This window comes from Cyanistes caeruleus, chromosome Z (assembly GCF_971803275.1).
Source record: "Cyanistes caeruleus chromosome Z, bCyaCae1.hap1.1, whole genome shotgun sequence".
Taxonomy (NCBI): domain Eukaryota; kingdom Metazoa; phylum Chordata; class Aves; order Passeriformes; family Paridae; genus Cyanistes; species Cyanistes caeruleus.
Window position 1 is genome coordinate 53,723,391 of NC_141732.1, and position 23,074 is coordinate 53,746,464.

The 23,074-nt window shown below is 36.9% G+C and overlaps 1 protein-coding gene across 1 annotated transcript in view; it reads right to left on the reverse strand.

Moving 5' to 3' along the window:
• SLC1A1 (solute carrier family 1 member 1) overlaps positions 1-23,074 on the reverse strand; it is a 47,110-nt gene that overhangs the window by 8,922 nt on the left and 15,114 nt on the right. Inside the window, exons 3-8 of the mRNA XM_086867922.1 lie at positions 11,481-11,573; positions 9,823-9,937; positions 8,038-8,080; positions 6,202-6,309; positions 4,714-4,898; positions 2,652-2,759 (exon numbers count right to left, since the gene is read on the reverse strand). Of these exons, the coding sequence (XP_086724048.1) occupies positions 2,652-2,759; positions 4,714-4,898; positions 6,202-6,309; positions 8,038-8,080; positions 9,823-9,937; positions 11,481-11,573 (652 nt within the window). The remainder of the gene's footprint in view (positions 1-2,651; positions 2,760-4,713; positions 4,899-6,201; positions 6,310-8,037; positions 8,081-9,822; positions 9,938-11,480; positions 11,574-23,074) is intronic.

The following is a 23,074-nucleotide window of genomic DNA, read 5'->3' on the forward strand; positions in this document are numbered from 1 at the left end:
AGAGACTTAAGTTACTCAGTGGCAAACTGCACCAAAGACACTGGGGGAAGTCTGTTACCTAACAGTGATCTGAATGAGACATAGAGATTGAGATGAGCTGCAGACAATGGTGGATCAGTGCTGGTAGGGCTGAGACTATGAAAGGTCATGAATAATTAAATTGGGGAGAAGGTGAGCTGGTTGGGAAGGTTAAAGGAAAGAAAGCAGAGGATAAGACAATTATCTTGATAAGGAATACAAGAAACGTTTAAGATAACCTGTTATTTTCAGGTTAAAGCTTAAAGAGAGGATGATAAGCGGTTACAGAAGACACAATTGAACAGAATACACTACAAACAGACAGGGTCAAACACATAAGAATGAAAACCAAAATGATGGTGGGAACAGCAGTTTTTAAGAAACCTAAACAAAGAGCATAATTTCTCCTTTTTTTCCTGAGAAGTAAGAGAAAAGGTTATCCTTGCAGGCTAAAAAATGTAGAACCTTAGAAAATGTAAGCACCTTTTCCCTGTAGCCTATAGCCTTTTGTGTACAAGTCCGTATCTACTCCTGTGATCTGATTACAACATGCTCTCCCTGATGGTCAGTTTTGCACAGAATGCACTGCTGTTAGCCCTTATCCACAACGTCTTGAACAGCACTCATGGGAGGCTTCTCTGCAGGAGGCAGGAATGCTGCAGAGATCTACCTGAGCACCCATCAGGGAAAATGGTGTTATGTTTGGAGGAACAGAGACTTTTCCTCTCCAAGGATGCAAAGATGCTCACTACATATAATGTTTATGATGGCACCTGGGGATCTACTTAAAATTGTTGTGCCTGTCAAACCAATGGTCACCAGCTAAACAGAAGACTATGCAAAGGCAGTTTACTTTGCAATCAAAGTACTTTTAAGAAGGCATTGCATCTTCACACACATCTTAAGGAAGACTTGCCTTGTCACAGTACAAACAGTAACCTGTAACCAGTTACGGATAGGTAAATAGTCATAAAACTTGCTATCACTTCTAAAACTAAAACTTGATATCTGATGTAAAACTGAAGTCAAAGGCAGTAGTAATCCGTTTAACATATTCCTCCTCTGAATTAACTGGAGTTAATAACACAGAAAACCTGCAGAAGTGATAGTCATTCTGTCAATGATTTCTATCTAGCTTGTGATTGGGGTGTCATTTGTAATTTGTATAGAAAATATTAGAGTCTTGATTTACCATCTCTTGGTAAATATCAGCTTTTGAAATCTGGAAAAATCTGACTTATTTTCCAAGTGCAGACAAATACTCACAAAAACCTGCATAATGCACTCAATGAATGTAACTTGCACTCATCTCTGTAACATTTTGAAAAAGTCATAAATCAGTGCTATTTCTGGAGCAGTAATTCTTATTTAAAAAGAAATTTTATGTCTGATTTTCAAACAGCTAGTCCAAACATACTGGCTTATGAATAAAACAAAACAACAACCTTGAAATAAATGTGCTTATCTAGCACATTGCAAAAACCCCAGAGCTCCTTCTTGACTATTTAAAAAATAGTTTGCATTTCAGATAAATATATTACCATTCTCTTTGCTTGGCTGTCAGAAAGTGTGTGAATGACATTTGAAGAATGCCATGCCAATGCATAAAGGGTGGGGAAAGAAAGTCTTGAACAACTTTGGACCTAACCTCTAAACAAAACATATATAAATCCTTAGAATAGTGAAGGAATTACAGGAGAGGATGCTAAGGTGATGGACCAAGATTGCCTAGAAGGCTATGCTTCACTAAATTGGAAATAGAAATTTAAGCACATTTATCTTATTGGGACTGTAATACCCAGTTATCTGACAAAAAAGCCCTTTGTAGGATAGTATACAGAGATCTATAATAATCTGGTATAATAACCTATCATTTGGAGCAGTTAAGTTATTCTAAAGTTCCACTGGTGAAAGGCTCCACATTGTGCAAGTGTAACCTCCTCCACCCAGACTGTTCTACACAGACAATGGCTAAGAAAAAAGAATAGAAAAAAAGTTCTAATGCTTGGCTATGTTATTCAGATTACAACTCCTCTTTTTGCAGCCTCACCACCTAGCCAACCTTGAAGAAGCAAACAGTGCAGTCCCCAGGGCTTCTCTTCTCTCTAATGTCACCTGTCTGCTCAGTACTGGGGAGGGAAATGGATGTCTCCTTGGCATCCTTTATTGTGCACTGTTCTTACAATGCATCTGTATTCAGCAGGGAAAGTTTGGTTTGTTGCTGCAACACCTTGGTCCCAAAAATTCCATGGAGGTTCCCAATATAATCCACATATTTGTGTATGTTTTACAGGCTGGCAAGTCCCAATAAGACATAATTCATAACCTCACCTTTAATACAACAATATTTTCTGCTTCAGCACAAGTTGTGAAGATGAAACAATGAATACAAGAAAAGAATTTGCATTTGGGTTTTGGTTTTTTTTTTGGAATGCAAGGCAGTGACTTTTTAAAATGAAACATGCATCCAGCAAAGCCTGGATTCAAACCATCCTCACACATCCTCACATAATTTTCACTGATAAGAATTTTTGTCTCTGACCTAGAAGACTGGATGTGGTGGATAACTGAGTGGTAATCAACTGAGTTCCAGAACTGCATACATACAATTCCATCTTTAAGAAATGACATACCCACTTATTACTGTAGCCATATAAAGACCCAATTTACGAAAGATTTCCCAGTCCTCAACTTCTATTATCTTCCCAGCAATTAAAAAAAGGATACCAATTGGCATATACCTAGAAAGCAAAAATAAAGCTATCAAAAATGCATTCTCAGAAATACTGCATGCTCAGCATGAAATAATTTCTCACAGTAATTTTTTAAAACAGACAGAAAATATGTTTTGATATCCTATTTCACAACAACAGATTTCTTATATTAAGTAATACATTGGACTTCATTAATTTGCAGCAAGGTTATAACAGAGGTGATGAAAAAAGACTGGAAAATAAAAGTAAATGTAACTCTATATATAGTCTAGCTAGAAGTGTATAACTTGGTGTCACAGAATGCACAGAAGTTGGGAAGGGGTATGGGCATATACCCTTTTACAGCAGATGTTTATGCATAGCCACAGGCTCCCCTGGGTATGGAAACTTGCAGGGTTGAGACCAATGTCTGTCCAGTCTGTAATCACACACAGATGGGAAAGGTCTCCTGTAGTTTCAGGAGCTGCCCTGCAGCACTGGGGGCTATTTCTGTGTCACCTGTGCAGAACAGAGTAAACCTGCACAAGACCATGCCTTATGGATCTGAACAGTTCCATAGGCTACTGCCTATAGAAAACGCAAGAGAAACATCAGGAATTACGTTAGCTCCAGCTCCACTGCATTTTTTTTGGTTCCAGGATCTCCAGAGAGCAGGCTGTCGCAGGGACAGGTTACCACTTCAGACCTTTGAGCAGTATAAATTAATGCAGAAATTTGTGAATCTATTAAAATGTATCCATTTAAAAATAGAAATTATAAATTTATAAAATGTATGCGTGCTATCTCATAAACAGAATTGCATCTTATCCCTGTAGAAAGCAGGGATACCTAGTTCCTTTAAGCACTGAACTTGTTGAAAACATAACTAATTCCTCATAACTTTCAATACAAAACTCTAGGTTGTTTCAAACAACAGCTCCCACATCTGTAGAAACTCATGGAGCCTGTAGCCACAGCTTCTGACACATGCAAGAAAAATGGATAATCAATTTATAAATAAATTCCTGTAAAGCATGTGCTAAGTCTGTAGTCTTTTTGTTGGTAATTTTCTGCAGACTGAGGCAGCCTATCTCACAGGGCTTTAACTTAGCCTGGGACTAAACTAGCTGCTTAGCACAGGACCAGTTGCAGAAACTAATTTACCTTTCTTTAAGGAAGTAAGAAGTGTGCAACTAAACTCTGGACAGGCTCACTGTTTTACAGACATCTCAGTGTGCTGGGATGTAAGAACCCATGGAAGGGTCAGATCTGACATGGTACTGGTATGAAACATGTGCCTATGAGCAGAGTATTGTAGTAAGAGGCACAAGGTACTCCATATCTAGAATCAAACTTTGGAAGGAATTGTATTTATAGTCCCAATCCTGTAATTGTGACTTGCACAGACAAAATTCTATGAATAGCTGTGAAGTCCAGTGAAACACTATCACGTGAGTTTCCCTATTTTAAATTTGTTTTTCTTGCCTGAGAATATTATGAGAATATATTCTCACAAAACCTATTATCAGGAAGTAAGTTGTATTTTGCATACCATTTTGAATTTTCCTCTTTGCTGTGGCTTGCATATTAATTCAGATTTCTAAAGGAACTTAGATCCAAGGACAGCCATCCTGTGAACATAATGTCTGCTAGGGAATAATGTTCAAGACTCAGAAGGGTGTATATATTTGGTAATACTTATCCTCAAAAGAGTCATCTCAAATGACTAGAGCACTATTTTTTTATAAACATCTAGCAAGAATGTCTAAAAAGATCAGGTTTCTTGGGAACCAATAGGACTGTTTCTTTAGTATACATTAAGTGGAAGCTCTGTCTCCAGTTTCCTCAAAAGAATCAAATTCTGTAGAAAAGAAAATTTTTACCAATCTTTCTTTGAAAGTTGCTTTAAGCAAACATGAAGTCTGAGTCTGCTCCTACCTTTTCAATGACAAAATCCAGTTAACAAAGCAGTTGGAAAATGCCAGTATATCCTTGGACTTACCACATAATTATCTTCACTATTCTCATTGTAGCTTCATTCAGTGCGTTGAAGAAATCCATCAGCACTTGGCCTTTCTCTCCCATTTTCCCAATAACCATTCCAAAAACAAGACAAAAGACAATCAACCCCAGCGCATTGATGCCATTGGAATACATCCCCACGATTTTATATTCCTGGGTTTTGTTCTATAAATTGGAATCAAGAGAAAAAAATTCTACCTGAAAATAACGATTTTACTTTAAAGAGTTCTAAAATGATTTAGACTTTTTTTGAAAGACATGAAGCTCTTTCCCAGACACTCTATTGGCTTTCTGAAAGTTCCAAGTGGGCAACTTCAGGAATACACTAAACTGAACTTGAACTCTTTGTATTTTAAAGCCATGCAAGGGTCTTAGCAGGGAGTAAAGCACCCCTTAATTTGTGTTGTCCTTCCTATAGACTTCTGACATGAGGTATGGCAAGGTCTAAGTATCCACAGTAATGCTTTTGAGATTTACTCACCTACACTCAAGATTTACTACCCACTGGAAAACAAAACACAGATGTAGAATCTTTGTTTCTGAGCAACTCAAGGGTTTGTATCTGGATTTAAGATACATTCACCACTGCCTAAGAACTGGGACATCAGTATAATTGCATAATTTATAGGAGAATTGTATGCACATAATATAAAAATCCTTCTAAAGAGGTATTCATACACTCTGTGCAGCATGAACATATGAAGGAAAGGGAGCAATTCTTCATTACATTCTGGTTCAGGATTTAATTAATGTTTCTTCATATAGCTCATCTTCCCATGTTATTATTACTTTGAGGTAAAATTTGGAAGGAGTATAATGAAATGTTTATTGATTTTGTATTGTTTGTAGTTCTGTGTTCACATTCTATTGAATTCCTTTCTCCCTTTCTTCCAGAGTAAGTCTAGACTTTCTACACCATCAACACCCATAAGCTTTCCTCACCTCTAATGAAAGGCTTGTTAAATCTCTTTTTCACTTCTGTTTCTGTAAATTTTTTTCAGAGTAACAAACTATTCATTAACAAATGCTTTATATTGTTTTGTTTTCCTTTAAAAAATATTTATAATTATTTTCAACTAATTTTCTTCTTTAGTGCTTACAGTTACAGTCAGTTACAGTTTGCTACTCAAACATCACATGGTGACATACATGTAGTCTTCACACATTGAGTGCTGAATTTCTCAGAAAACTGACAATTTGTAAGCAGATAAATTGAATCAGTCTTTATCTATTATCTTTGGACTGGTCAATTACCCATGAGCTCCTTGATGTTCTTAAACCTGCTGGAAGATACTTGCAATGACCTCTAAGCATTCAGTTATTAACTTTAGTGCTCTTGCTAAAATCTATATATGTGCAATTTCCATTCATATCTTCATCACTAACGACATGAACTAAACTAAATTTAGTCTATTATTCTTTCTCCTGCTTCACATATTATGAAGGAATAAAAGGATAAAGGTCGCACCTCTGAAGCCTTTCCGGTTGTAGACGTTGTAGTGGATTCTTCTCGAACTATAGAGTTATTTTTATCCACAGTAGTTTTGGTTTTAATTTCTTCACGTCTGGTTTTATACTGGAAAAGTTTTAAAAAAAAAGATGGAAAAACTTATTTAGAAACATGAGAAAACTGGAGAATAGACAAAGGCATAGCCTTTGCCCAGTAAAAACAAGAGAAAAATTAACCAATCTGACTAGAAGGTAGCAAATATAGAAAAAGACTTTCCCAATTCATGTGAGCCATCAGGGCTCTGTACCTCAGGAACTGTAGATCAAACATGAGATTAAAAAATAATACGCTATGAATTCTGGTCTTCAGGATCTTGGATACCCTGTGGATGTGCTGCAGTCTTGTGGGGCATGAGCTACAGCTCCTGACAATGGCAAGAGTTTTTGTTGGAACAAAGTCTGGAGAGAATTGCTGGCATCCATGCCAGGAGAGCTCTGTAGAGCTGATGGCACCTGATTAACCAGGCCCTTGGTGACGTGGTCAGCGTAACTAATGCCATTACGGGCAAACAGCCATTCTTTGTGGGCAAATGGGTTACATATTTCCTTCCCTTTCCCCTCACTGCCAGGTCTTCAAGGTCCTGTGCACCAAGCAGTCAAACCAGAGTTACTCTTCATCTCCCTACTAGCCTCTAGACTCCTGGCACTAGGCTGACTACTCCTTATTGGTCTTAAATGTTCCAGGCACCCAGCCAGACAAATGGTGTTGATGACGCAGTTATAGAACAGGGAAGTGTAACAGCAGCAAGTATACTGTCCATAAAACCAAGCAGGTACAAGTCCTAATGAGTAACTTGGACCAAATCTGCTGCAGGACAGTGAGACCTGGTGGTCAGGGATGCGTCCATCACTGCCTACTTCTTCTGAGGACTGAGTGACCAACCTGTATTCTTGTTCAAGCCTAGATTATGGTTGTTATGTTGATACAGCAAACCAAGTATTAAGATTTGACCAAAAATGCAGTGGCTTCAGGTGATTAGAAAACATAAGTTAAATGCTGCTATTATAAAACTGTACTACACTGATTCTGCTCATAGAAATCCTGTGCTATTCTGATTGTAAGTTCAGTGCTATACTAATCATAATATTCCATTGAGAAAATAAGACTTTAATAGTAACTACAGTTTAGTGTCACCATCATTCTGTCAAGAATCTCTTAAAGAGTCTGCCTGTCCCCTTAGTGTTGGATGGCCAGTTATGATGAGAAAAACTACATGGAGAAGTTTCATAAAGTGAGTTGTGCACAGCAGCAATATCTGATATCAGTTTCTGGGGAAGATTAACTGATAAGTCTAATATATAGACAGAAGTTTCCTCATTCATCTTGCAACACTTTTTCTGAAAGATGTCTCAAATAGACTACTAGTTATCAGCCTTTTCCTTCAAAGGATTTGGTCTGGCAATGAACATTAGATATGAGACCTTGAGACACTTCAGGGTGAGGGCTAACAGACTTCACCAGACAGAAGGACCTTAAGAACAAAGAAACTGATCCTCATAAGATGGTTCTTCTAATTCTTGTTGTCCCAAAAGGAAAAATCTTGTCTTACACACTGCATGGTTTCTGCATCCAGCTCTTAAACAGTGTCTTTCTGGGACTTAATAGCTGATTGCAGTGTTTGTCATAATGGAAATAGAACCAAGATGCCTTAAACTTACACCTTCTTATAGTAGATGAAGATATTCCTGGACTTCCCAGAAATAAATCTTGCCAGACAACTTTTTTGCGACATAAGAAAATAACTTGTGGCTAACAGTGAAAACTACAGAAGTAAAGAAGAACATTCAAACTTACCTGTTGGAAACAGGCCTGAACAAGGTTCTCTGGGAACATATTCCTGTCAACATGCATAGAAGCATTTCAATACTACAGCATACTAAGGAAAAGTTGTTTGACATAAACAAAATGATAAAATTTGATGCTTAAGAACAGATCATGCCGTGTTTCTTTTAGCAGAAAGTAGTGTATTTAGCATCAGCAGATATAGATATATAGATATATTATGTTTTCCAAAGAAATTATGGGTTTAAGAGTCCCAGTGTTTTCTACTTGCACTTGTTGAACTTTTGGGCTTATTTTTTAGTATGTGACATGTCTGTTGGTAAGCTACTAAACCCAGGGCATGTTTTCCCTACTACATTATCTCCTTGACTTGCATAAGGAATATAGGACACACCATCTTTATGGGATATATCAAATATAGGCAGAGGAGAAAAATAAAAAAACCCTCTTACAAAGGTTGTGCTATTAGAATAAGATATTTGATGTGCTCTATTCTAGTTTTGAATTCAGAAATTAATCTTAGTTAATGGTAAATTCTCTTGTGTTATTCTGGTGTCAAGGACCATTTTCACACACCGAAAAATTAGGAGATTTAGTGCAATGTGGACTCCTTTCTAAATGCCAATTTCAGAGTCAAATGATTACAAAAAGAAAGCATTAATTAGGTATTTGGTAAATATTCAATCCATTGCAGAAAAATACATTTTATATATGGAAGCATTAGTTTTTTATCTCCCCTACAGATCTTTCACAAACTCCCGCCTTTAGTTTTCAAGTTTTTAAAGTAGAATCTATTCAAAAGCAAAATCAGTTTGTGTAAGTGTGGAGTTTTCCTTCATATTTAAAATACTGTCTGGATTTGAATCCTAAATCCATTATTTTTATTCATATTTTTTAATATAAATATGTAGGAAAATTAATTCTGATTTCTTTAAAAGAGAATTTCAGATCTTTTAACTGCTAATTTACAGTCTAAAATTTATTTTCAAGAAGTTGAGCTATAATCTATAGCAAACCCCCAAACTACTAGATATGTGGCAGTTGATTCTTTCATGGCAGATTACGTAAAAATTCTACAAAAGCAAAATGGTGGGTAGGAATAGTGACCCAGAATAGGGACTAAATACACCAGAAGAAAAGAATTATCAACAGAAATATTTTTGAAGGTACTACCCAGCCTTTATTGGAAACACAGCCTTTTTTGGCATTATTTTACTTCAAATTCCTTAAACAGAGTAGCTCTGAAAACCTGCATATGTATTCTGCAGACTCTTGTAGAGTTTTCCTTCTTCTAAACACTTTAAAGTATTTATCATTATCCATTATGCTAATGGGGGAAAAACACATTACAAGGTTGCCTTAGATACTGGTGATGCAGCAAACTCTTGACTGTGGAACCCCTGCAGCCTTGAGGAGGGGAACCACAGCTCTGCAATTTCAGCTGGTTGTTTATGCTGGGTGACACAGAAGCTGCCAGTCATTAATCCACCAGTAATCTACCAACCCTTTATGGATCTTTTCCTCATAATAGATAAATCTTCCATGTCAGTTTCTGGGAAGGAGGGATTTTTTTATCACTGTTTTATTAGCCAAAGTTTATGGTGTAAAGAGAATTTTTTTAAGCAAACTGCTTTAAGTGTATTTTAAAATGTCTAATTTGTTGAAATACAAGTTATTCTCCCTTTATCTATCCAAACATTATCAGAAGGCATTTTATTGTATTACACATCACAACTTCATTAGTGTTTGTTTGGACTTCTGCAAAGGGGATATGGAAATTACAAATGAAAATCTCACCTGAGCAGATCCAGCATGGCATCAACAGTATTGACTTCTGGAGTGCTGCCCACCCTGTGAATCTCACTTGCTCTTTGAGTCACTCCAGGTTTAATGGTCACAACAAGGAAAATCCCTGCAGAAGGAGAAGCAGAGAGCTCACAGTGCAAGCAGAGAGAGGCATTGTGCATTCTTCCTCAGTATATCCTGTGTAGCCAGACTCTTTGTGAGCTCAACTCAATAAACAGTTTCCCTGGGTGCTTCTGCTGGTATGTGCAGAAAAGAAAAGTCTGCATGTGGTGTCCTTAAATGTGTGGGTCCCCTAGCACAGGAGATACTTGCTGGCTTGCCCCTAGACTTCATCACTTTAGCTTTGTTTTTGTACTACATCACTACAGCTCACCAAGAGGGTAAATTACTTCAACTGGGCTTCAGATGAATGTGCTGCAATTTTCGCAGAGTGAATATATTGAATTGCTATTTACCTTTTCCTTTATGCAGCTCTTCTTGCTACTAGCTTTCAGATATGAATACAAGTGTGCACTGTCCTGTGACCCCAAAGTCACAGGGTGTTTTATTAAAGTTAGGTAGCAATAAAGTTATGTAAGAGAACGGCTTCAGACAAGCAAGAAATATAAAACTGTAAGTTAAGAAATACTAGATGTGACCTTGTAAATACTGAAATTAATGACAAACTTTTCATTTACTTTAGTGGTTTCATTTTAAGCTTTTTTTTTTTTTATGCCTTATGGAAGAAAGCAAAAGCAAATGAAACTACTAAATTTCAGTCAAGGGAGAAAGAGGCATTCCTTCAACCACGCAAGGACAAGTCTTTCTAATGAATAAAAGCAGTACAGCATTTGCATAGCTCTGCATTCTGAAACAAGTAATATCATAACACCATGGAACAACTTGGGATAGCAAGGACCTTGGGAGATTGTCTGGTTTTACACCTCACCCAGAGTTGGGACAATTTCATAGTTTGATACATACTAATGTTAGTCTTTAATAATATTGCTTCTTATATATTCACAGAAATTTCCCAGACATATGAGATAGATTGTTTTATTTTGTTTCTTATTTTAAGAAAGCTGGCTGAGGATGTTTCTTTAAGCAAATATGGAATATGTCGATGTTGCTTGTCAGGAATGAATTTCTTGTAACAGGAGATGTGAATTTCACAGATGTAGGATTGGAGCCTGGCAGTGACAGAGGAGGAAAAATCCTTTAAAGGAAAGAAACAAGATGACAAGGGAACCAGTATTTTCTGTCATTCTTTCAGGTGTGACACACTACATATTTTCTACTCTGAGAATCAGGAACAAGCTATCAGTTTTGCTGTTGAGGAAATTCACTTTGTTTTTAAAGTTGGCCTTTGACATTCATTCAGCTTTCTCACTGCTGGTCAGTTTTTACTTCAGCAGTCAGCTCCTAATCTTCCCTGAACTGAAATATACGGCAAAATTGCCTGTGGCTTCACACTGGATATGAACACAGCCCAACCATGGCCAGCAGGACTGACTTCTCTCTGTTTCTGACTATAGGTAATGTCATGCTGTCTGGTTTGATTCCCCATCTTGTCTCCTAATCCTGTCTTGGGCTATTAGTAATGTCACAGTGCAGTACATTTGTAATTATCCAATGCTGATGATTTAAAAAGTTGCAGAATGACAGTGTACCTAGTATTACAGCAATGACTGTAGTGCAGAGATAATATACAACTGCTCGCAAACCAATCTTCCCAGAAATGCTGGAATCCAAAGCAGCAACACCTGCAAAAAACAGCCACAGAAACAAAACAATAAAAACCGGGCTTATAAGAATGTTGTCATTTTTGTAGAGGGAAGTAATTATTGTATCTTATTTATATACAGGAATTTTTTTCTTATTCATGATTTTCTTCATGAGTTTCTCAATACTGAACTGACATTTACACTTCTGAAAAGTATCTGTAGCTGACCAACATACTTGCTTCTGCTCCTTTGCAAAAAACTGTTTTACCTCTTTTTTTCTCCCCCCCCCTTTTTTTTTAGGACAAATACAATTGAGCTTTCTTGATTCCCTGATGCTTGTGATGAATTAGACTTCGTTAGTTTATTAAAGTATGTCACAATTTATTTCCTCATTCACTTAACTAATAGCTTCACTTTTTCCAGATCTTTCACACTACTCCAACCTGTATATGTCATTGTCAAGAACATTGTCAGAAAGTAGACTTACTAATGAAGGCAGGGAAAGTGCTGAGACAGGTATTATACTGGGGTCAATTCATCTTCTGGCAACAATATTAGATGAAACTTCTTGTGAAGTATCTCTTAATTGTTTAAAAGATTTATAAAAGTTGTATGTGTAAAATCAATAACCAGGGAAAAAATGAGCATTGTGACTCCAAAACTTGTCTGTTTATAACAACATTAGTTAATAATTCACTGCTATCTCTTTATTATACATTTATGATCCATTTATATTTGTATGTTTATTGAGTCAATTTATCAAAGACTGGCTAGATTCCTTTTCTATACAAAAACAAAACCACCAGGAGGATATTTAGCCTCAGAGAAGTGTGATTTTGTAGGGAAAAAATAGTTTTGAAAGTGAAGGGAAAAAAATCAAGAGGTCTGACATACATGTAACTAACTGATCTTTGAGCTCAAAAAGGATCTTAGCAAGCACAGTTTAACCATGTGTTGATGTCTCTTCCAGAAGGTATATTAACAGCACTGACAACTTGTGCCTAGAATACTCATATAATGTCTTACTAGTTCTGTTAATTGTTATTCAAAATGCAAACAATACTAAGAGGGGAGAATGAAGGTTACTTTATTTCATAATCTGATTATCTTGGGGTCTTCCATGGGATAATGTATCATCAGACTGAGTGCAGAAGAGCTACACATATATACAGAAATCATAACGCAAAGATTCTCTCACTTGTAGAGCAAATAAGGATAATTAATGAATTATTCATATAGTAAAGGAATACAGATTAATGCAGAGCAAAAAAAATGCCACAGGTATTACATGAAGCTGTCAGCAGCAAGGATATAGTTTGAGGCACAAATAACAGAATGAATACAGAATCTGGGCCATGATTTCTATTTCTCCCTTGGGAACTTGGGGGGAAAAAAGGCAGAGAAGAGGACTTTTGCATTGCTGTGAGCTCAGTTGTGGAAACCTTGTAGAAGTCATGGCAGCAAGAACCCCTGAGAGTGGATAGTTTTGGGAGGACTTGGTTAAAACTGGAAGATCTGGGGAACACGAGGGAATAGTTTAGACAAAGTGGCCTTGCAGCTGGGAATATTAAAAATGTCAGTGTGGGAAAACTCCATTTATTATGCCTAGTGTGGTTCATCCTGTGCCTGTTTTGAGAAGCGGAATTCCTGTGGAGATATTAACACACTCTCACAGACATGCAGGAAACCTTCTGTTGCATGGAGGCAAGCTGCAAACACTTCCCCCACGCTGCCTGCTAGGAGCTTCTGTCTCCATGTGTCGCTGCCACCTGGCATTGTTGGTGAGGTAAATCAGTAGTAAAAAGAGTGGTAAATCTACTCTTTGCATTTCAGCTGTTGCTTGGCAGTTCCCTTGGTTACCTGATTGTGTCAATTCACACTGATAATAATAAATAATGCTTTCTGCGGAGAGGTCTGTTTTCAAAGTCAATGTTGAAACTCCTGCACCTGATAAATTAACTTGGAAGAATTCACATAATTTTTTAAAAGAGAGCAAACAGGTATTGCCAACATTCTGTATCTTTTAATGGAATGTTCATAAAACCTGGAAATAATATTATTTTATCCTAAAACTTGTGCTTTAATATGTTTGAGATTTTTTTGGCTTACAATCTTGTTGACTTCGTTAAGAGCCTAATAATCATGCAAGGTCATTTCCTCGGAGTAGTCAGTTAAAAAGATCTTACAGTTAATATGAAAGGAGATTCCTGTGACAGGCATTCTTCTGGCTCCAAATGAAATCCCTTTGTAAACTGGTACGCTCAGTAGAGTTATACAGGTAAAATAGTGGGTAAACTTTGCCCCTGCCTTTTAAACTGGATAATGATCCTGTTACTGAGCAAGATGTTCTAGGATCCAGCCTGTCCTTACTTTGTCATGTTGGTGCTGCTTTGCTGGTAACCATAAAACCACACAAATCATTCAGACAGGCATGGCTGAATAAGTACAAGTATGGTCTGAGGATGGTATGTGTGGGGTTTTTTTTTTAAAAAAAAACATTTTTTAAAAATTTTTTTGAAAGCTGCTGTACACTTAAACCTGCATTCAGAATGATGCTTCCATTTAGAGACTGAAATAGCATTCACTGCAAGTGCCACAGACACAGGTTTGCACCGGGTGACGTATACTGCTAAGCTCTTTTTTTTTTTTCATGTTAGCTTGTAACACATAATAATAGACCTCTGTCCAGATATGTCCTACTGTCATGACTGAGTAATTGATAACATAATTGATAGCTACTAGCCTTCTTCTCAAGATAACTGAAAATTAAGATTCTCTTTGTAGATACATTGTGGCTTTACAGTTTTTTTGGGCATAACTGAAAGAGTTAATAGAAGACATGTTGAACAAAGCACTAACACAACTACTAACTACATAGTAGCACTAAACTACTACACAACACAGATTTCAGTTCAGAAAAAAACTAATTTCTCAAACTAAGATGGCACATACAGTGCTCCAAAGGGAAAGCCTGCGTTTCAAAATTGTCACTCAAAAGTGTCATTCAAAATTAGATCACAATAGCAGTATAATTAGGTTTGGTTATCTACTTTGGATTACCACTAAACTTTTACCACAAATTTATCTATTCTTTCTTCCCTCAATCTATCCCCAAGTTTAAACCTGTTTGAACAGATAAACTAGTAATATAATTTACTGTATAGAGTTTGAACAGGAATGATGGATTCTCCTCCATCACTGGGCATTTCAAAACTGCTGTATTTCTGATCAGCCCCTTAAATTTTCCTATAAAATATTGCCTAATTCAGCTGTATCCACTGAAGCATAAAATGCAGTTCTGTGGGTATGATACAGAAAGGCTTAAGTGAGATCATCACAAAAGACATCAAGTGATGTTAAACTCTGTTAATCTATCTACCTCTCTGCCCATATCATTTTAGCAGAATAGAGTTAATGTTTTAATGACTGAAATTTTGGGATCAATTGTCTAGTCTTCTACAGTTCACTTTTCCATGTTTTCTATGTTACAGTCTCCAGCTTGAAGATCTTAGTACTCTTCTCTTTTTTTGCCCACTTTCCTGTTTTGCATCACATACACTTGCAAAAGAATAAAACCCAAAACAATCAGTGAAATCAAGTCTCTCCCTTCTACTCTTTCTTGTACAAAGACTTCAAAACCCTACCAAAGTGAAATGCTACACTGCAGCATTTGTTTTTATTGTACATATTTAAAACTATTTCCCTAAAATACTACAGAATAAAGCTACCTAAGGGAATAGTCTGATTTAAACAAAACTAAGCTTAAATATGAAACATGGTGTTCCAGAATTTTTTTACCAGTAGCCACTGAAGATAAAATATATTTATTTTAGTGGCCTGTAAAATGTGTATGTACAAATGGCCAAATGGCTTTGGCTTGCGGTATAGCACTGTAATTCCAGAGTTGTTCACTATGCTCTTGTGAGACCAGTGCAGTGAGATCTGGGAGAGAAAAGGGTTCTGTGAAGGACTGGAAAGAATCACAGGGATCTTCTGACTTCCAGGACTTACCATCTTAGTTCCCTAGGGGATAACACCTACATCCTTAGAATTTGTCATACCATTCTACAGATTGGAATACATGCAACTGTGCACTCAGATTTATGCTTCCAGGTGCTCTTTTTCAGTACATTATGAGAGCTTTAATTTACAACTTGGTGCAGTGGTTTACTCTGTTCAACAGTATACCTAGATCATACCAACAATCATACCTAGATCCCCTGGCATTTTTTATTGCTGCCTTACAAATTTCAGTGTCACCATCAAATTGATCTTTTGCAGTACTTCTTAGCTGCTCTCAAACTTCTGAAGATTGGTGGAAGCTGACAGGATCATCACTTTATTTGCATGACACACTGAACATTATGTATAATCCATAAAAGGCCAGGCTGTTTAACTCCTTTTGCAACACAGCTACACTTGAGGATCAAGATGTGAGTTTTCTTGATGTCACTAGCCAGCTCCTAGCACTGACAGTTGTTCTCCTGAAGTGACCCAAGGCCTGAAGGAAGAGCCTGGCTCAAGGTCCTTCCAAGTTCTTACTGCTGCCAGCCACATGGTATATTTCTCTATTAGTTTTAGAAGCTAATTAAATTCTGATGAAAAACAACTCAAGTATGGTGCACATCAACACAATTCTCTCAGGGTTCTTACACCTAATTCTCTATCCAATCCCTAATTGTAACAAAAGTTTAACAGAAATTCCTGAAGAATAGAAGTCTATGGCTTTTAGACCTCAGCTATGACAATGATGCTGATTCAAAGGCAAAACACAGTTCTGAAATTGCTCGAAACTGCCAGCTGCCTTATTGGTTTGAGGAATTTCTGTGGTTGCTAGATAAATTACAGAGTAATTCTCAACTTCTCCCAGGTGTTCACACTTTATTTCTTCATGTTCATTTTGGCTCTTCTGGCTACAATAGCCAGTCACTACATCACAGAAATTACATGATTGGTGAACATCTAGGAGAGCAAAAATTTTTTACAGAATGTTGCATAAGACATACAAAAATAGAAAACCATAGCTGACTCTTAAAATGAATACAGAGAATTTCAGTAGGCAATCCTTCTAAGGGGACCACAATGTCTTACATGAAAGAAGCAATGCTATTTTATTGCTGGAGTGAACTATGTTTTGTGTTGTTTCAAAAAGGCAGCATCAATTCTTTAAAAAATACTAGAGAAAAATACCTCAAAACAGTGCTGAAACTCTGCCTTTGATACATGGTCACCTGAAATACATGAAGTTTTTTGGCTTTAAAAGATGGAGCTGGGATTGTTTCTAATTTAAGACATGACCAGTATCAAAACTTCAGCTGCATCTGACTGTGGTATTACCACTCTGTTCCAAAGTGATTTTGAAATGTCATTTACCTAGTACTGAGAGTTCTCATTTAATGCACTGGTCATCACAGAGCTTGTGATCAGGCCATAAAAACAATCTCTCTCTCTTACATACATTTGAAAGTTTTGAATTAGTTGCCATATTTTTCTTCTACTTTGCAGTGGGAAACATTACCAATACTAAAACAGTATTTGGCCTGTACCTTCAGAAGACAGACATAATTTTTATCTGAGCAGCGAACACCAAATTCTAGCTCCAGTGTTGGGCAAGCTTGCACAAGCAGTGTGTTGCAAGCTTATTGCTTATTTTCTTATTCCTCTATGTATCTAAGAGAATCCAAATTTGCATTCTTGTTCCATAAGCTATACCAACTCTAATCAGCTACTGCTAGGAAAGGAAGGCATCTCACACATGTAAGACTAGATTTCATCATATTGCCATGTAAATGTTGTCATTATTTAGTAGTTTGGTTATAGCCACAAACAAAAAAGTTTCCTTTTCACTCCAGAGAAATTTCTGCTGTCCTATAAACTTGGGACAGTTCAAACATAAAGTCAGAAGAATGCTTTTCTCAGGGCTTCTGAAAAGAAATTATTCCAAAGCCAGTTGTCCCCTGTTCTTTTGTTCTTGGCCCAGTATTTCCTTTTGTCCTTCATCTATGCTGACTTTTTGAAGGGAAAATCCTTCTGTATACAATTCAGAAAAAAAGTGCAGTGAGGGAATCACTACGGTGTATTCAGAGCCTGAATGAAGATGTTTTTGTCATCTATGATATTTCCCTCTTCTCATTTCAGACTCTGAGCCCTTTTTCTCACATTTTGCCCTTTTATTTGCATGATTTTGTAGTACAAGTTTGCCCTGTCACTAATCTCCTGAAAGGTCATTTCCTTCATATTCTCCTTGAAATTTCTGTTTCTAAACTAGGTTCAACAGCAATTTCTGTTGCTTCTTCTAAAAGCTGAATGGTGAATCTTTTCCTTTTTTTTTTCCTGATGTGCTGTGGATCACTCTGGAAAATGCCACATTCTTTGTGTATGAACAAGACTATCTGGACTGAATAAGTAATTCACACTGTCTACTGAAATACCACCCACATGCAGGACTTCAAACAGCATGATGTTATGTACAAATCCACTGCTCCTCTGAGACAAAGGACTCAGATTACTATTGCCTGTAGATCATTCTCAAACATCTTTCACTTGATATGCATCTCGTAATTTTATTTTTTCCTCGTGTTTACTGTGTCACGGGGCTTGGAAGGATCTTTTGCAACTAGTCTTTGCCCAGCTAACTGAATGACCGCTTTAGCTAAGTCTCATAAGGAGACAGCTCCAAGTCAGATGTTGACTGAGATCACGTAATGGAAAAGTTATGGTAAATGGAAGCCCTAAACACATGCTGATATGCAGGAGATCTTCCATGATCTACTCTCTTTAGTGTTTTGACTAGGAGTCTTCTGTTCCTATTCTGTCAATTCTTCTATAACAGCAGCTATTCTGACTTTCCAAATGTCATTGTTACTTACTGTAAAGGAAAGGATTTCTGTGGCAGATTGCAGCAATTACCTTTTCAACACACTTGATAGAAATTTCATTAATTACTCTTTGGAACAAATGATTGTTATTCCACCAGTATATTGTGTAAATGCAACAGAAGAATGTCTTACAAATGAAATGAAAAAAACTAGCACATGGGGGGCAATGTGAGGGAAAGAGTAGGAAAGAAAGATAGATGCATGCAGATAATACCTAAGCATCTGTAGATGCTATTTAAAAATCACCAAAAAATTCAAGTCAGAAAATTCTCAGTTTCTAATTACATGATCTATGAGACTTGGATTACCATGTCAAATATTAGTCTCTTAACTTTGGAGAGGCATTGAAAAGAGATTATTTGAAAAAACCCCCAATAAACAGACTAGAGTTTGGAATACAACAATAGTTACAACAGCCCGAATACTGAGAGATGTCTTGGATCATTTAGGATGGGGTTGAAAAAGCAGTTGTAATGAATCGTTATAAATGCCAGATAGAGTGGAATGGGAAATAAACAGTTTATAGCAATTAAAGGGTTAAAATAATTATAAAATAGAGGGAATTTCAGATAGGATTTAAAGAAAAATTTCTAACCCTGAATATCAGTTTGCTAAGGGATTGTTGTGCTGTCTTCTTGGCAGTTGGCACAATCATTATGTTATGATCTTTCCCTACAGAGATCATTGGAGACATGCAGAGAAAGAGGGTATTAGTACTGCCTTCAATTCATCACTTCAAGGAACATTTTAATTTTTTCTCTAGAAAGCTCTTATAGGTTATATGATCTGAGGTAAATGCCTTTTCAGGAGAGATGATGTTCCTTGGTTTGAATATAAGAAAAACTTAAAAGGAAGGAAGATGACATATCTATCTGCCAAGATGGACAGGCTAACAAGATTCATTACAGAAATCAGATTCAGTTCAAGGATGTAGCAGAAATATAGCCCTGGACTGTTGCTGGTGATACATGTATGAAGTGTATACTGAAAACCTGTAGTACTGAAAGTACTTGAATTCCTTCAAAATTATTAGTGGCAAAATGTACAGGTGGATAAAGTTTAATTTCCAAGCTATTAAAAAAAGCCCTTTAACAAGACACTGCATTTTTAATCGATTGTGATATCTACTCACAGGGACATGGAGTGAAAAAAGTGAACAGAATCTGGTTCGTCTAGTGGAACAGTTGTTTATGTCCTGAGCTCCACAAGAGAACAGCAGAAGACACCAACTGACTTTAGACCCAGCCACAGTGATGCTACCAGCAGTGCCCACAATGACATGGCTAGGACAGGAGGCAGTGACAGCTGGTGCCACAAAATGGTCGTTGTGTTGGAGCTCTTTGCCCTTGAGAGCTGGTGGTAATCATGCTCCATAAATCAGAAGTGTACTTCAAATTTTATTACTATAATTTAAAACCTTAAATAATGTAAGGGCTGTCTCGGTTGCATAAGGTCAACTGATATTGATGGGAAAGGAGTAGATGACTATGATAGAAGTAATCTGAAGAAGACGGGCACAAAGTCTTGTCCACTAATAACCCATGACTCTGTCATCCTGTCTGACCCAATGATCGCACATGGACAGCAGGGACAGAACTTCCAGCATCCCTCTGTACAACTGAAGGCAGAACTCACTAACAGTAATGTAATGTTTTCTGACCTTCACACAATTAATGATACATAGAGAAGACGTGAATCTCCTGTCTGAGCCTAGATAACTAATTTACTAATACTATATAATGGATCTGATTTTCTTGGAAGTTCTTTTGGATTAAGAAACAGCAAAGCAAACAAAGAACATGCAGGTACTTCAGAAGATAGTTCCTGAGTACATTAAGCTAGACCAGTAATTTCCCAAGGACTGTGCTGGTGATGCACAGGGCCTGTTAAGGATGCCTCAGTAATGAAGAATCTCCCAATAGCTGCACTTCTTGGACTTGTAGAAATGGAAACTGCTGAGGCAGCTGCTATCCCAGGAATTATGATACCAGAGAAAAATGGATTTGGATGCCCCGCATTGTATTTGTCCTCCTGCCATTTCCTTATCTGTACTCCTTTACAGTACTGTGAATATATATACATACAATGTATATGTGAAATGGAACTATCTGGTCTATTCCAGGGCATCACCACAGTCTTAGTATATTTTAACTTAAATTACAAATAGAGTGGGCAAAATAAGTAAATAAATGGTTGTTTAAAATCTGAACTGTTCTGATTTTCAAAAACAAACATGAAAATTAAAACCAATCTGATTAATTAATTTTTTTCTCATTGCATTCTAGCTTTTTTGTATCCCACTTCATATATTTTGTTTTCATTCTCCAAATCCTTTGCCAATGTGTTAAAACAAACTAGCATCCTTCCAGACACAGATCCAACACAGATCCAAGGTAGGAAACTCACAATTTAATTCTGAACAACTGAGTAGGACAGAAAACCTAGTCAACATATCCATGCATCAGTCACAATGTAACATAGTCTTTACTCAGGGAAAATAGCAGACTCTGCAAAGGGGAAGTCACATGGCCTTGGAAATTCACTGGGATAGTTTTCTCTCTTGAGCAGTTTTCCGAATGAGCCAGATTTGAATCATTACCTTTGTACTATTAGTAGCAAGTACAAGTAAGAGTATCTATTTGGCATTGGGAAAACTGGAATGGGCATGATACTTCAGACTGCAGAGGACCAACGCAGGCCCTGGAGTAAAGCAAGAATTTATTTCTATAGTCATGGAAGCTTGATAGTTTTGCCAGACCTTCCGCTCAGGAGATATCGTATTTATAGCTCACATAAATCTGCCCTGACAGAGGTAATTGATACTGTCTTTTTTTCCATTGTTCCTGAAGTATGCCATGTGTACTGCAAATGCTTCATCAATTGCTTTAAGAAGTTTTGGTATTCCCCATAGCTAAGCCTGCACAAATTCACAATGCAGGAAACTCCTATGCATCTGTTCTAGTCTCTTTGAAGTTGTCTGCGAAGGCCGAAAGTGCAGAGAAGGTCAGAAACAAGAAAAACCTTTATTAATATTTTGTCAGGGAGGAAAGACAGGAAATGAGGGGGAGATTATTGCAGAACTTGAAACAGATGTTGAATGGCTGATACAATCATGTCATTAATATTGAGATCTGAGACATGGACCTGCTGTGCTATGTGTAACATCTTTTAACACAAAGCTAAAATTTATAGCATTAATGGGTAACTCTGGAAACATCATCAAAGAAAGGTCATTTATCACATATTTGATATGAATTTTTTGAAGAATAGATTCTAGCCCTGAAGAAGAAAGACTTCCATATCAAGATCCATGGTGTACAGTTTGAAAATCAATTTGGCAGGCAGCATGATACAACCCCATCTGATTGAAGAGAGATGGGACACAGACCCATGGTACTCTTATGGATGTCTCAGGATGTTGTGTTAAGATCCAGATCTCCTGACACTAGCTACTATCAATGAACTTGGGTGCAGGAAATAAGGCCAGACATTTTATGTGGAGTGGTAAGCTTCAGATTTGTTAAGTTTCCTCAGCTTGTACCCAAGTACAAGTGAACAACTGTTCAGGAAACTTGGCAGTTGTCTCCAACCTAAGTTCTACTGTGATCCTGACAGAAAACAGATTTGCAAACATTTCCTGTCGCTACACACTTGTGTGAATCTCACTTCATGAAAAAGAAAGCTAAAAGTGATTAAAGGCGACTAATTTGCTCAGTATGCACCCGTGATGAAATACACTTCACAACTCCACAGTATTTTCATTCTCAGAATGAAATTAGAGTTGTAAATTTCCAAGACTTTTAAAGATGTTTTATATGTTTTAAGTATTCCCAAAATGATTAGATTTAAGTCTCAAAATTTCCATGAAGCATACAAGAGATTCCTCTCACTTCTTTCTCTCTACAGTGCACCTAAAAATAATGTATTTTTTGTGTTTGTCTAATATTTCTTCTTTTAAAGCACTATTTCAAAAAAGGTGGATTGGGGTATGGAGTATTATACTCAGTAGAGCTGTAGTTCTGATGTCATAGCAATGATCTTGAGTAACACTCCAGGCTTTTGATTTAAATTTTCAATTTTCCCATGTCAGTAGAGCAGGAGACAGATAATACAAATAATTTCTTGACATGAATAATGCATTAGCGTGCTATCAACTAATTTGACGTATAGAAATCTTATGGGTAGACTAAAGAGCTCTATATTTTGAATTGAATTATCAGGGGTAGACTTTTGGATCAGAATAAGTTTACATCTGAATCCATTAAAATCATTATGAGAAGAAGAGAACAAATAAAATTTGGCTCTGAGGCAGAGTACTACTAAGATTATCCCCTCTCCAAAGCAAGGTCCTACTAATCAAAATTTTCAAAACAAATACATGCTTAGTGCTTTAAGTTTTCTACCAGCCTACAGTTACGCTTCCAGGCAGGTTAGTGGAAAAATTGCACAAATTGCAACTTGTACACTAAATAAGTACGTAAACAATGCTTTTCCTTTCTTAAACTCAGAAGAGCTGGGTTTGTGAATGAAAACCACATTCTACAAAGCCCTCTATTTGACCAGAGGGAGAATTTTGCCTTTTGAATCTGAAAATAGAGGTAAGGGTTCTGCTCTAATTAGAGCTCCAATGAGCAGAAAGAAGCATGTTCCTGATTTAATTGA